General features: G+C 44.0%; 1 protein-coding gene across 3 annotated transcripts in view; it reads right to left on the bottom strand.

Annotated features, from left to right (window-relative positions):
* The window catches only part of zfr (zinc finger RNA binding protein), a 38,496-nt gene extending 23,097 nt beyond the window's left edge, over positions 1-15,399 (bottom strand). For all 3 annotated transcript variants that reach the window (XR_015719824.1, XM_087848834.1, XM_087848833.1), the window contains exons 1-6: positions 15,301-15,399; positions 15,071-15,152; positions 9,263-9,545; positions 6,659-6,797; positions 849-1,067; positions 230-465 (exon numbers count right to left, since the gene is read on the bottom strand). Coding sequence is in view for 2 of the 3 variants with exons in the window: in XM_087848834.1 (XP_087704960.1) it covers positions 230-465; positions 849-1,067; positions 6,659-6,797; positions 9,263-9,545; positions 15,071-15,152; positions 15,301-15,337 (996 nt within the window). In the remaining variant the exon portion in view is untranslated. The remainder of the gene's footprint in view (positions 1-229; positions 466-848; positions 1,068-6,658; positions 6,798-9,262; positions 9,546-15,070; positions 15,153-15,300) is intronic.
* Between the last annotated feature and the right edge of the window lie 378 nt (positions 15,400-15,777).

The following is a 15,777-nucleotide window of genomic DNA, read 5'->3' on the forward strand; positions in this document are numbered from 1 at the left end:
ACCAACGGTTTACCAAACACAGCGGCCTGCATGTTCGGGATTGTTTGTTTGAACAGGAATGGTAGACCACCGTGACCTGGATGACCACTGACATGTTTGGGATCATTTATTACGCCAACATTAATGTCAGCAACATTAGGCACTCCATAGAAAACAAGTGGAGATATCACAAGATGTTTTACATTTAAACATGGCTGTTAGATATCCATGCACCCAGCGGTGGACTCACCTGTGGGCCAGCACAGCTGATCTTACACACATCACAATAGTGTATCTGAGGAGGTTTGGGGGGCTGTTTGGGCCTCAGCTGTTTACTCTGAAAGGGGGGCTTCTTAGTGAAGGTGTTGCCTGTCCATGCTGCAGTTGCAGCTACAGCTGCCACTGCCTGCTTCTGCTGCTGTTGCTGCTGGTAGTAACTGGAGGCTGCGGAGTAAACTGCAGCTTCATAGCCAGAGTATGAGGTTCCTGAAAAACATCCAAACCTACTTACTGCTGCTCTGTTTGTCAACTTCTCAAAAGGTTCTCAGAAAAAACATTTATTTACACAATGAGACCATATTCAACATTTCTATTCAACACAGAATCAGACGAAAGGTCTCAAAGCTACGCTAACAGAGCTAAGGCGCATTAGCTGTCCTATGAGGTAAACACAGCATGACTAGCATCAAATAATGTTAGACGTATTGTTTACCATTGTTATTGCCGCTCTCATACAGCTAAAAACAAACACATATACTCATTTGTTACAACTGATCGGCTGCATTACGATTCACCTTCATGTTACTCACAAACTACAGTAAAAAGTTGTTCCTGGAACAGTGTTTTTGTGATAAAGTCTCACAGCTTACCAGAGTATGTAACAGCATTAGTGCTGTATGTCGGGCTTTGGGAGTAAGACGGGACAACAGAGGCTGCAGCAGCCACGGGCTGGACAGTAGATGTCACTGGGTAGATGGAGAACGTTGAAGAGGCTGGACTAGGAGCAGCTGGCTTTATCACAGTCACCTGTCGAGTCTGCTGGCTCTGCGTGTACGATGTCACCCCCTGGCTGTAGACTGGTTTGGGGGCTAGAAAACACAGAAAAGGATACAAAATTTCAAAGTTCTGCTTGGTCACGTTGTGCTGTACTCGCCTCTGTTCTCACTGAATAGCTAGGGTGGGACAACCAAGACATCTTCCCCATGTGGGTTATTTCCTCCAAACTGAATCACTTCCAAGCAGAGCTAAGCCCCAAATCCTGTATGAGTGCATCTGAAAAACAATCCACTGGTAGATCGTTAAGGTAGTGTTGTGGATCGTATGATCCTTCTGCACTGACATTTGTCATGTGATGACAAAGCAGCCAGTCTGACCTCTGACCTTTTTGTGACACACAGGTCACCACAGCATGCATGCACCTTCAACCATGCCAGCTGCTGCAAAACCCTAACAGGCTTCTGAGTAGGGCTGCCACAAACGATATTTGCTATGTAAAATATAACAGGACACCGGAGTAAATTCTGGAGCATCTCACACTTCTGATAATCAGCTGTCTGCTTGACGTTTATTCAGCTGTGTAAAAACTATAACTTTAATCTCAGCCAAACCGATTTACTCAGGAACAAATAAAATACTAAAAAAAAGCCAAACAATAACATTTTAAGTTATCTAAGTGACTTATATATCATGTTTAACCTGAGTAGCGAAAGACTGCGGTGGGTTTGAAAATGATTTGCTGGGAGTCCGGTGTTCTCACGGCTCTAGTGAGCCTAGCCCCCGGCTAGCTATCGAGCTAGTGGGTAACAGACGTCTCCGAAAACGTCGGAGCGCTTTTGAAAATATGTGGTGTCTTGATAAACTGAGCAGATATTTGAGGTTTACACAGCTACATTCTCGCCTGAAAATATGTTAAACGTTTATTTTGTGACCCAGAAAGAATAATAAGAGTAATATTAAAACTAACTAGCTGCCGCCATTGTTGGAAACTGAGCTGGGCTGTGCTATGAATTCTGGGATAGTTTGGGCCACGAAGTATACACCCGACCCATCCTTCAAATCTGGGAAATTAAGGGCGCATTTGTCTGAGTCTTTGAATTTGGACAGTCTTCGTCATGTTGCTGTAACGTAATCGGCCAACAAATGTGGGCACAGGAGGATGCCGTTCCTGAATTTGGACACAGCTACGATAACGGACACAGCTGCTTCTTCTTCTTCTTCTTCGGGGTTTAACGGCAGCTGGCGTCCTTGTACATGCAGTGCTGCCATCTTCTGTTTCAGTCCGTTATTACACTCTTAAATCCTACTACTTATTCCTGCGTCTTTTGTGATCTTACAAAGCTTCAAACGACGCGTCGACTATTAAATCAGTCGTCGACGATAATCGTGACTAGTCGACTAATCGTGGCAGCCCTACTTCTGAGCCACGTAGTTAGCCTCCAATTTATAATATGTTTCAACATATGAAGCAGGGATAGCTCAGTAGGTAGAGTGGTTGCCCCATGATTGGAAGGTCTGGGTTTCGAATCCACTGAACAGCTACCCAGAGGTTCCCCTGAGCAAGATACCGTCCCTACACACTGCTCCCCATGCGCTTGATTAGTGACTGCCCACTGCTTCACTGAGTGAATGGGTTAAATGCAGACAGCGTAATTTCCCCACGGGGACCAATTAAATATACATAATTATTATATGAAAAAATAAGAGTTCACAAGTAGCAGAACAGAGTGTTTCGTGGTGGGGTTAGGCGTTAATAGCAGCAGTTATTTCACGTTCCCTGCTGTTGTACATCATGACAGCAGCTGAAAGCATCTCTTTCACGCATCGTGGCTGCAGCAGCCCGTCACTTAAGGCCGTCAGGCTGACCTGCATGGGGTGGCCACCATTCTCCTGTCACCGACCACCTCACTGGGTCAACAGGTCGTCCAAGAACGGCGCTGGCCTTCTTGATCAGCGTGTTCAGTTTATTCCTCTCCCAGCAGAGATACGGCTGTCCTCCACACCAACACAAACAGTCATAGGAGCTCCCACTGCACTCCATAGGAGCCGAGGCTCCATCGCAGATACAACCTGCTGTGTCTTTACCTGTAGTGGATCATTAGTCCAGCCTACTGGTCGGACGAGTCAGAGATCATGGCTGACAGGGGACCATCTACAGGCTGCTCTCACACTGGTAACACAACCAGTGTGAGAGCAGCAAAGGGCGTCATCACCGTGTGTTCCTGTGGTGCCATTCAAAGCATCTTAAACTGGTGGAAACTCCCGCCTCCAGATCAGGAACCACGCTGTGTTTGGTAAAGATAGCTCTCCCACCAACACACGAAGCAGTCAGCATTACAGTGGCCTCCACCCATCCCTCACACAGCTTCCCTCAGAGACAAGATGAAACACCACCCTGTGCCTCCTCCACCCGACTAAGAACCAGCTACATTTCCAGGATAACTCACTCCCACACAAACACAAAGCAACCACTCCACACTGCATTGCTCCTGTGATTTCTATGTATCCAGTCTTACACCTTTTCTTTATTAGCACTGTAAAGGACATACTCCAATAAATTACATACACTGTAACCATTGTTGTATAATTAATATTTGACTAATTAATACCAATTTCTTAGTTCTCCAACAGGCCTCTGTTATTCACAGCTCACATCTTTGCTTCCCACACAGTGACAATATATCAGCACTGTGTGTCCCATATGTAAGGCAGTAATAACAATAAATCTGACGTTGACTTCCCTCCCCGGGTAGGACACTTGACACTGATGTCGTCTCTGGTTAAGGAGTGGGTTACAGTTTTTCTCCATTGGTTTGGCTCATTTCTTGAAACAGAAATTACATTCTCAAAATAACATGGACAAACTCCAAACCTCTTGGCAAATGTTCACAACAGAATGGCATTTCTCATTCATTTTATCAAATGGCAAATGCCTTAGTACATGTCTCAATTGTCTCAGTGCATCTTTGCAAATGATTAAGTACAAGTAGCCTACAGTTATACAGTTAGCCCACATGTAGCACATTTTCCAAATGAATAGATCTTGTAGATCTAAACTGATTAGTTGATTCTCAGTCTAATGATCATTCCCTCTAAAACATGTCAGCATGATTTCATTGTATAAGTACTCGCATGCACAACCGTCTGTTCAATCGTCAAAATTGGTCAAGAACATAATACCATGAATACCAAATATGAATTTCTTTGAATATTTGATAAATTGATGACAGTCATTAACAGTCAGGTGAAACTAGGTGTCACACACAGGTGTGTTCCATGATTGTGTGCTGCCAAACACAGATATATAGAGCTTGACCAGAGCCAGTCCGATCACTGAACATGGATAGACAAGGCCAAGCAAACGGACAAGGGGAAGTTCTTCCTCAAGGAAGAGGAGGAAGAAGAAGAGGAGGACTGAGAGGAATAGGGGGAAGAGGAGGCCGAGGAGCGCGAAGACACTGTGCTGTCCCGAATGAAATCTGGGCCACAATTATAGACCATGTCATAAACCATGGCCTCACAATGGCAGAGGCAGGTCGTCGAGTGCAGCCTAATGTGCCTCGCTCTACAGTCTCCTCCATCATCCAAACCTTTCACAGGGAAAACAGGTATGTACTCTATGTAATCTACGATGGAATTATATGTTGTATAGGACAGGGCACTGTGCGTGAGGCAAAAAATGTATAACTTACTGTAGAGATTGTGTGTGCATCTGCCTACAGTGGTAGGTCTATACTAGCAGGTGGAGAGGACTAGTGGAATGTTTTGATACTAAATATGAAGAGAAATATATTGAACAAATTACTGTAAACTATGGAATTACATAATTTATACAGTTTAGAGAAGTATTCCAGTCACTGTGCAGCGGGAGAATGAGTACAGCGACCACTGAATAAGTCCTTGATTTTTGATTTTGTGTTCATACAATTTACTACTGTAATGTACATTTTGTTTTTACTTATGTATGAAACTTTCTTTGCGTGTGAATAAAAAATGGTTATCATTTCCTTGGTAGTGTGAGTGCAATCTGTGATGTCAAACCTTGGAGGCTACTCTTTTCTGTTGTATATTGTTGGTCCTCTGCCATAGTGACAAAACATCTAAACATTTTGTATGGCAGTACTCACACAATGCCAAAGGGACGATGCATTTTGGGGGCACTGACTATTCAGATTAGAAAGAAATGTAGTTTTGACACATGAGTGAACTGTTTTAGGGGAGATATGAGCTTTTGCAGGTGGACCATGTTGTTGTGATCAACCATCCAGGTTTATTTTGACAAAAGCACCAAGAATGATGAGAATGTCCGATCTGTGTCGAGAAATGAGCCAAAGCTATTGAGAAGGATCTTTGCCAGTTTGGACACACTGACTGTTTAAATGAGAAAGGGATTTAGATTGAAGCCTGAGTGAACAGTTTTGGAAGAGATATGAGCTTTTGCAGGTGAGCTATAGTGTTGTGCTAAACTGTAAGAGTGTTTTGCCAAATGATCTTAGAGTTTTGAGAATGTAATTTCTGTTTCAAGAAATGAGCCAAACCAATGGAGAAAAACTGTAATAGAAGGAATACGACAGTTGCAGCCGCTTTCCTGGACACATCGGTGGGTGGGTGCAGTCAATGCACAAGGCTGACAGACACTGAATTTGCAGTGTGCTGTGTGGTAACCAGTCAACTTACAATTCATTCTCTGGTGACAGTGTGACCTTCATGGCAGGCCTTGCATAGACAAACCACATTGTAAAGAGTCAGCACTCTAAGGTGTGTAGTCTAGTCCCATCACTCACTGTAAACATTTGGCTCATTAGGAAATTCATTATAATTTAAAATCATGTCAGGAGTGTATTTGGGGGGATTTTTAACCATTCTTCCAGAGGTGCATTTGTGAGATCACACACACACTGTTAGATGCCGAGGCCTGGCTCACACTCCAATTTATCCCAAAGTTGTTCTGTCGGGTTGAGGTCAGGACTCAGACCAGTCAAGCTCGTCCATGTTTTATGGACTTTGCCTCGGGCACTGGTTCACAGTGATGCTGGCATCCTCTCAACCCTCTGATTTTACGTGGCCCATCACTTTGTGTCACAGTTGGTGTGGTTCCCATTCATTTCCAGAGGGAAAGAGGAAAATTCCCAACTAGACTTTCTGCACAGGTGCATCCCATCACTGTACCATGCAGGAATTCACTGAGAGCGACCCAGTCTTTCACAAATGTTTGTAGAAGCAGTCTGGAAGCCTAGTTGCTTTATTCTGTACACATGTGGCCATTGAATTACTTGGAATACCTGAATTCAATTATTTGGATGGATGAGTGAACACTTTTAACAACATAGTGTGTAAAGAGTTTCAAAGTTTTAGACGTTCAATTTCTTTTTACTTGTATAGCACCAATTTTAACGGTCACTTCAATGCCCTTTATAACGTCCTGCAATATTAGAGAAAAAGCCCAATAAGCAGCTCATGCCCTATGAGCAAACACTTGGTGACAGTGGAAAGGAAAACAGGAAGAAATCTCCTGCAGATCCAGACTGGGGGAGGTCAGGCCATCTCCCAGGTGGGGGTGAGGGGAAACAGAAGATCAAGTAGGGACAAAGTTTCTTGGTAGTAAAATAAGCAAGTAATCAAAATGATTGCAAATTAATGCATTTGGTAGTAATGGGGTAGAAAAATGTGTATTTGAGTGTACCTGTCTGGTAGTAGGTATCTGCCACACTGGGTTGTGGCTGTGCAGCAGCAACAGCCGCTGTTGCAGTGGGTTGTTGGTAATACTGCTTACTGTCGTAAGCTACAGCTGGAGCCGTCGACCGGACGTAGGAGTAGGAATCCTGCAAAATGATCAGAGTCTCAGACATCGTCGTTCATGCCACTGTTTCAGTCTATATTTCAATGCATGTCTGAGAAAAGAATCAACTCCAAACTTCTACTGGAGGTCTACTGTGTTTCTTATAATACTTTACTCCTCATAACAAATACTGAACCACAACTTTAAGTCTCACATCAATGAAAACTGTCTGCTCTTAAACAGGACATGAAACATGAACTAAGTGTCATTTACACCATGGACAGGTCATCAGCCTTTCACAGCTGAGGGGTAAAAAGCAGGCTACAAGTGTTGGTTTTCCTATTAGCCCCTAGTTGCAGCAGAGTTTTGTTTATAAGCAACAAGGGGCAGATTGGCCACCTTCACTCTGTCTTTGGAAGTGGTTCTTCGTCATTGGCAGCTGCTCTGAAGTGGGAGGTTCCAGCAGTTAGCCGTAACACAGAGGTGTGTGGAGGTGTTTCAGTCAGGTGCACGAGTGGTTTACTGGACTACATCCAATGAAGGCTTTTTATTTTTCCCAAATATTTTCCAGATATGTGACCAAGAACCACATAACATCAATTTGTCCTAAACACGGCAGTTATGCATGACAATGACTGATAATGTAGACTCAAGTGATTAAGGCCCAGTCACACAGGCCTGGAGACAGGGCTGCAACCACCAGTCATGGGGGCAAAATAAGTACTCATGACAGCTTTCAAATGGTTGCTTGAGGTTCATGGCAGTGAAAATTAGTCCTGTAGCCCCCATCACACAGGCTAATCCCTGGGGATACCATACTGGACATAATACAGCCACCGGTTCCTGGGAACTGGTGGCTGTATTATGTTTTAGAATAAAATGGTCCTCTCAGAATTCACTCAATAATTCCACAGCGACGTCCCAACATCATTTCATGAAGATACCTAAAACTTTATAACATTTTAAAACTGAACAAGGCAATGTTGATACATTTGAATAAGATATATACTCCTGCCTCAATGGCAAATTAACAAGATCTAAATGTTCACTAGATAATTGATAACAACGGCCCGGGATTTTAGCTGTAATGTTTGAAGACGTTACAGTTAAAAGCTTGAGTTGGAGCTTTTTGATGTCAACGTTGTATTTGGTTTTTAATCTCCTGTCCATCCCACATACTTTTAAAATATTTCTGTATACGACACCCACACATCTTTGATTGCTATAAGCAATAATTAATTATTAATAAACATAAAATTACATTTTAACTTTGCATTATTCTTATAGACTACATTCACAGTAAGAGCAAAAGCTGTGACAATAACCACAACACTTCATTTTGTTAAACTTTATTGTCATTACTATTAGAATATGTACAGAACCGCAGAGGTTTAAGGTCCAGAAAGAATGAACGCAGCTCGAGTCCGGTTTCTGTTTCCTCCTGTTGAAAGAAGAAGAAATATTAATACAAACATGTCGAAGGTGGAAATCAGTCAATTTACCTTCTTCCCCCACCAATATATAGCATTTATTATTTGTTAGACAGCTTCTATATTTTACACGTCCTCCTGATAGTACACTCAATAGCGCCTCAATAAGGGTAGGTTTAAAACAAAAACATCCATTTCCTTATTCAAATTGATTTTAGCATGAATAATGTGATGTCGATTCATTAAATGCTGAATCGATTTCCTCAGTGGTGCTAGGGTTGAATACATGCAGCCTACAGACAGCAGTGTAACATGACAGCTGTCTGTAGGCTGTTAAACTAAAAATAAATGTGCTGCCATCTGCTGTGAAGTAACGTAAACATGTCACACATGCCTGCTACACCAAATCTAAAACCATTTCTTGGCCCAGTCCGATCTGCCAACTATTGCTGACCAACTGGTGCCCATACTAGGCTTGAACACTTACTAGTTAAGCAAAGCGACTGGACTGTTTAAATTGTACAGTTTCATTAATCTATCTATTCCATTTCAGATGCTAAGTAGTTGTCATCAGAAAAAGTTCAGGTACCTGCTGGTTGCTTCCAGGTCTCCACACCGACGGTGCACAGGTAGAGGATTGCCACGTTCGACACAGTTCCCTCACGGGCAGAATCAAGTACTGTGGTGAGGATATGTAGGAAGATCCCCAAGCTAAGGATCCACAGCAGCTTCCTGGCAGCAGACCCACTTGCTTGCCAACTAATCAATCATGTCCTGTAACTCAATCGAGTTTCTCCCGTCCTCATTTTGAAACGCCATCATTAAGCTTTTGAGAGTCATTGCATTTAATTTGACTGATTTAAAGCATTTATGGAGAGAATTATTAACTTGTGTGTAATTTATTTAATTCCTGCTGATAGTGTCCAATTAGAAACTAGTTAATGGAATTCTGCAAATGCAGTTATGGCACGTGAGCGCCCACAAATATAATGCAGGCAGCACATCTCTCCCCATATTCCTCATTCAAAGAGACTCTGGAGTTCTGGAATCTGTGAGTCTACAGAAAATGTTGTGGTACCTGGTAGTTCTGCGAGGTGACTGGTGGGGGTGGTGGAGGGACTTCAGGCTGCCGTTGAGGGTAGCCATAATCGGTGGCCGCGTGGGTCGGCTGGTATCCTCCGTAAGCGGCAGCAGTGGCAGCAGCTGCCACGGCAACAGGCGCAGGCCTAGCTACTGCAACTGTGGCTGCAGCAGGGGCGTAAGCTGCTGCCACAGTGTGTGCTGCCACTGGTGCTTGATGAACTGTGTAACTGGCCACTGTGGTTGGATGGGTGTATGCTACCCCGGCTGCTGGCTGCTGGCTGGGAGACACAAAGGGGAACATGAAGGTTATCTCGACAGTCTGAGAAATGCCTTGGCACATGTTAAAAGATCTTTTTCAGACTCCAGTGTCTCCCAAACTGTACAGCTTTCCCCAAACTGCATATTAATGATCAACAAACTGTCTCACAGCCCACTGTTTCCCCAGTGGTGCCAGTTTCAGTCATTGTGCGAAAGTCCTGTTTATGAGGCTGGAAACCTGCAGTCAGCTGAGACTGAAGAAGTCAGCTGATGATGGTGGAAGGTTTCTCCCACTGAAACGTCCAGATGAACAGACTCTGGGGACTTCTTACCTGGATGACTGAGGATGCATCAAGACTTTACAGCTGTACTAACTACCAAAGCATGTATGGACATTCTTTTGACCCTGCTGAGATGATGCCACCACGATTACATTTAAAAATCTGCTTCTTTTTTTAATCCTCCAACTAATGGGACTCAGAGGTCCCTTAAATTATCATCTGAATCGTGCAGTATAGACTACTATTAATACATACCTTGCATTATTTGGCATATAAAGACTTTGTTGATTTATTTAAATGTGCATGACAATTATGGTGCAACTGCAAAACTCGGGCTATAATCTGACGTGCTCTTCTGTACAGGTCAGCTGTAACACATATCAGGTTTACTTTGTGGACTAATTTGTAATAAAGCAGCTCTCCTTCTGATAAATTCAATTGTATTTATATCACACCAAATCACAACAGCAGTTGTCTCAAGGTGCTTTGTGCTGTAAAGCAGGGGTGTCCAGTTCCAGGCCTCGAGGGCCGGTGTCCTGCAGGTTTTAGATGTGTCCTTAATCCAACACAGCTGATTTAAACGGCTAAATGACCTCCCCAACATGTCCTGAAGTTCTCCAGAGACCTGGTAATGAACTAATCATGTGATTCAGGTGTGTCCAGGGTGAGATCTAAAACCTGCAGGACACCGGCCCTCCAGGCCGGGAGTTGGACACCCCTGCTGTAAGGTAAAGACCCTGCAATAATACAAAGAAGAACAGCCAACAGTCACATGTCCCCCTGTAAGCAAAACACAGCATTACAACTACTGAGTATCATCCTGTTGCTGCAATGAATCTCCGGGGAAATGAACTAGGCCGTCACATCATTATTTCACTTTGACTTCAAGATCGTCTTTAAATCCACCCCTCTGTAGGTTGATCCTCTTCATTTAAGTTCAGATGTTCTCAGGAATCTGAACATTCCTCAGATTTTTCCCAAAACCTCAGGAATGTTCTCAGCACCTTGCTGAAACTAGGCTGTGCAGACCTGAGGGAGTTCAGAGGGCAAAATTGGTCCAACCTGCAACATGCAAGCTGTGCCTAAAGATGAGTGTGTTACTCCATTTTATTAATGTGGAACAAAAGAATCCTAAAACTAAATCCTGAAATAGACTTGATGGTCATGAAGCAGATCATCCAGGACGGGGAAAGAGCAGAGCGTGCTGAGAGAGAAAGCCATCACCAGGACTAAAGGCGCCAACGCAGATCAGTAAGATGCGATGAGAGTGAAAGGAAATGGAGACGGGGCCAACAAATAGGGTTACTGTACAAGTTTCCAAGAATCCTTTGTGAAGTCACGTAAATACATTGTTGATGTGGATTCAGCACACAAACCAGGACACTGACAGGATCCAGAGTCCAGTTTGATTTGAACCAAGACATTTTTAAGCACAGTGGTTAGCGCTGCTGCCTCAGTCAGCTGGGTCTGTGTTGGCATCAGGGCTCGCAAAATCGCTAGCCCGACGTCCCGGGGCTAGCGATTTCTCCAGTCGGGCTACCAAAATCTATCTCTGCCCTGCCCGTTGGGCTATCTTATGCCGGGCTCACACTGTGCGATTTTGTCAGTCGCGCGATTCAGCTCCTGCTCAAACTGCACGATTGACTCGCAGGGGTTAAAAGTTCGTAGGTCACGATGCAGGGTCTCACACTATACGGCCCGATGCTCTGATGCGACCCGAGTGCTCACACTGTGCGTCCATAAAATGAAGGTTATAACAGAAATTCTGTCGCTCGCTCTCCCTCTCTGTCTTTGACTCACACAGACACGCACACCACCGCCATCAACTTTGCTAAATTGCTAATGAAAGACATTGATCAGGCAGCTGTGATTGAGCAGCAATGTCCATCCAACTATTTTCACGGTTGTTGTGGTCGTGATAATTTTGTGAGGCCACATCGAAAAGGCTCGGATGAGCTTTCCAAAGTTCTACAAGTGCCTCCATCGCTTGTGTCCAGATCACACGCTGCACTGCCGTGCTGCGCCGTCTTTTTCACTGACATTTGTGTTTGCGCGTGCGCAGTGTGAGAAACTGCGGCGACACCCTCACGACGGTCGCGAGGATTTCAAACATGTTTGAAATCCTCACGACCAAGCGATTGATGATCGGGAGCTGGTCGTGAGGTGTTAATCGCTTCTCGTTACCCCACGTATACTACACGATGCACGACGCAGGCCAAAATCGGGCCGATCGCCAAAACGGTCGCACGGCTCAAAATGGGCCAAAAATCGCACAGTGTGAGCCCGGCAATAGGAAGGAAAAAGATATGTCAATGCTTTTGCATTCTTTCGGAAATGTATCTGGGTAATTATGTCATTGGCATCGGTGAGCCAGAATTTGCGCTTGTTTTTTGCTTTCACTTTGCAATCGCGCGAACTGTGTATAGAGAGCGACAGCACTGATTGGTGAGTGATGATAATTTGCGCACCAATTCCTCTGACATCGTCTTATCAATCGTTAGCTTACTATGCAAACATGACAAGTGAAATCTCCCGCAGCTTAAACGAGTGAGAGGTTGATCGCGCAGAGAATCGCTGAGCGTTACGTGAGTGCGTGTGTAAAAGCAGCAGGATATATATTTTAGTTCTGCTGAGCCAAATAAGACAGGTCAGGGTGAAGAAGTGACAGCCAAAGAAAAGCTTACCACAAAAAAGTTATGACAAATCAGACTATAAGGCAAAAAGAAAGTGCAGCTTTATGGTTTCATGGACAAAAGAATTTCTGTGGCTGCAATATGACGAGCTAAATAACCAGGGCTGCACATAAGTGGTCCGCAGGTGCGCATTCGCTGTCAAAATAAAAAGAGCGCACAAGATAAGAAGTTGCAATGCGTGTTTGCGTACATAAGATTTTCTGGAGGAGGACAGACATTTGTTTAGAACTCTTAAAGATGTCGAAGAAGCTCCTTTAAGCAATTACTTCCTCCACCTCCAAAGAAATGTCAGAAGGAGTCCGAACCACAAAAGAAGCGCGTATTCTCGGAAAAGTGGTTGCAGGAGGTGAGCTGGCTTCAAACAAATGATGAACGCACAGAGATGTGGTGCAGAATGTGCCGTGAAAATCCCACTCTAGCGGACAAAAACAGCCTTTTATATGGACGCAAACGCGCGCTGCAACTTCATATCTGGTGCGCGTCTTTCATTTTGACAGCGAATGCGCACATGCGGACCACTTATGTGCACCCGTGTAAATAACATAATGTTCTGCCGGGTGTGTTGTTGGTTTTCCCTCGATTTCTGAGTCGACAAGCGCCTTTGTTACTGGGACCAGTAATTTTAAGAAAGGCCCCCATTAGAACCCATGAGAAATGCATTATTGCTCAGTCTGCAATATCTTTCCCAGAACAAACACCAATTGCAAATAACATACTAAAAATAAACCTGAGACATCTGTTTAGATCAGCGTACTATGTTGCAAAGAGTGAACTACCACTGGCACAATTTAGCAGTCTTTGCAAACTTCAAAAAGCAAATGGCCACGATCTTGGTTCCACTTGCCTCTTACCCGTGACTTCAGTGGAAATTTCAAATTCAGGATCTGACACAGACTGATTCATGTTCACAGTTCTTACAAGTTCATAGAAATTTCTGTTCAATTAGAACCAAGTATTTGAGTTGATGATTGTAATTTTTATACAATGTTGTAATTTGTGTTTTTTTGATTGTTTTGTTTCCGTTACAATATTATACTTTAATGTATAATATTGTAACGGAAACAAAACAGGAAACAAAGCATCAATGAAAAAAATTGCTCTCTTTTTTATTCGGGCTACTTAAATTTATTTTGGGCTACCAAAAACTGAAGAGTCCCTGCCCGAAGGGCTACCAGGGATTTTGAAATTTTGCGAGCCCTGCGGCATGCATCATCATTTGGCGTTCGTGTGCTCACTCCAGCTTCCAGCCACATAACACAGGCTTCTTAGGCTAACTAACCATGGTTGGTGTCACTGAGTGCTTCCCTGTCTGTGTTAGAGTACTACACCTGTCACCTTATGACAACCAGGTGCTGGTTCAGGGTGACAGGTGGTCTCTAACCTTCTTTCCACTGGTGCTTCAAACGCCTACTTTATGTGAATGTGATTTAAGTGTTTATATGGTGACACCAACACAATCTTTGTCATACTCAAGGAGAGCAACACAATCCAATCAGTGATATAGTTCATTTCAGGGCCTGAATATCTGTTTACCCCATATTACAACAGTCTCACTACTTTGCACACTTTAACAGGTTAGTTTGGATCCAGAGCTCCCACCTTTTTTTGTTCAGAAATAAAAAATAAATTAGACAAACAGCTGACGTCATGTTGCTGACCATGGCTTCCACCACAGCAGCTGCTCTGCCACCATTTCACCATAAATCAAAATTAAAATGTCAAAGGTAGAATAATTATGCCCGAAGCCTAAAATACAACATACAATCAAAGAAACCATTTAACAGTCACGGGGACATTTTAGCAGTTTGAACAAGAAAAGCCAGTTTGGAAACTTTCAACTTTTCCAAAGTGCTGAAACTTCACGGGACGTTTGGAGAGTAAGCGGAGCTCCTTTGGTTTATGTTTGAAGAAAAGTAAAAGAAAAGTGCATGAACACTTCATGAGCACTGAAACGGCACATTTAGGCCGTAAAGCTTTTTTAAAAAGGTTTTTGACTGCAGCTGAATTTGGACCGAGCCCTGCTCCCTTTGCTCTGACACCGACTGCATCCCAGCACACACTCACCTGTGAGAGCAGGTGCTGCTCAGCAACAACATCATCATAGTAATAATTATTCTAATAATCCTGCACTCTCCCATGAGATGCATGTTTTGGGATAACGAGTGTTGAGCCGTGCAGTGACACTACAGGCAGGTTATATTTTCCTACCAAACAACTGTTTCAGTTGGTCCTTATAATAAAGTCTAATGTCGTCACACATAAGGGGACTGTCCCGTATTTGGATGCCCGACCCCCCATGGAGTCTGCCATGTGTTCGGCCTCGGGCTGGAGTAGATCGGCAGTGCTTCACGTTTATTTCCGTAGTTTTCCGTCGGAACTGCGGAGACGGTCCAACCGTAGCACCGGGAACAACAGCCCCCTCCCCCAATGCGAACAACGGGATCAGTGGGCAGTAGCAAGCCTTAATATTAATGTGTACGTACAGCATATAAAAACAAGCCATCGTTCAACCACAGGAACATTATGCAGCACACAGGAACCCAAACAGCCAGGCATCCCGCACCCCCCTACCTGTACTGAGCGGCAGCGCCGTGGGTAAATCCAAAGTAATTGCCGGTAGCCATTTTGGCATCTTCACCAAGCCGGCCAGGCACTGCGGAGGACACACACAGGATAAGCTAACCGTTAGCAGCGGTCCAACAACTATTTATTCACGGTTTTATTGCCTTTCTTACGCCTGCAAACACATCAACATTTTTAAAGTTGTCCTTAATATAAATTCACATTTGGTCGATACTTACCATAGGTGAAGGATACTACTGGACATATGGGAATCATTGGTTTTGTATATTCTACCCACTCTCTGCAGCGCTACACCAACCTATATATATTACATGTCGCACCCGGAAATGGCGTCATGACGCATGCGCAGAACGGTAGAACGTTAGCGTTGGGTGCGGTCCTACAGTGAGCAGAGACACACACACATTCAGTCTGCTGTAACATGTCTGAATAGCGTTGGGACAGGGCCGTGATCCCGCTGTGCGGCGCCCATCGTCTTTTAACAACAGTCCGTAAACGTGTGCTTACTGAGGACAGCAGCCGCTCCCGTTCTGCTCTCATAAGACTGTAGCTGCTCAGCAGACCCCACTCGCGCTTTTTACACTTCACTGAGCGGCAGATGTTTTCAGTCGATGAACGTCTGGACTGGCATTTATAATCGTATTTTTCTAATCTTACTGATCACTCGTATTACTTCACACCACACATCCATAAAG

The sequence above is a fragment of the Neolamprologus brichardi genome, chromosome 12 (assembly GCF_056152115.1).
Source record: "Neolamprologus brichardi isolate AB-2024 chromosome 12, ASM5615211v1, whole genome shotgun sequence".
Classification (NCBI taxonomy): Eukaryota; Metazoa; Chordata; class Actinopteri; order Cichliformes; family Cichlidae; genus Neolamprologus; species Neolamprologus brichardi.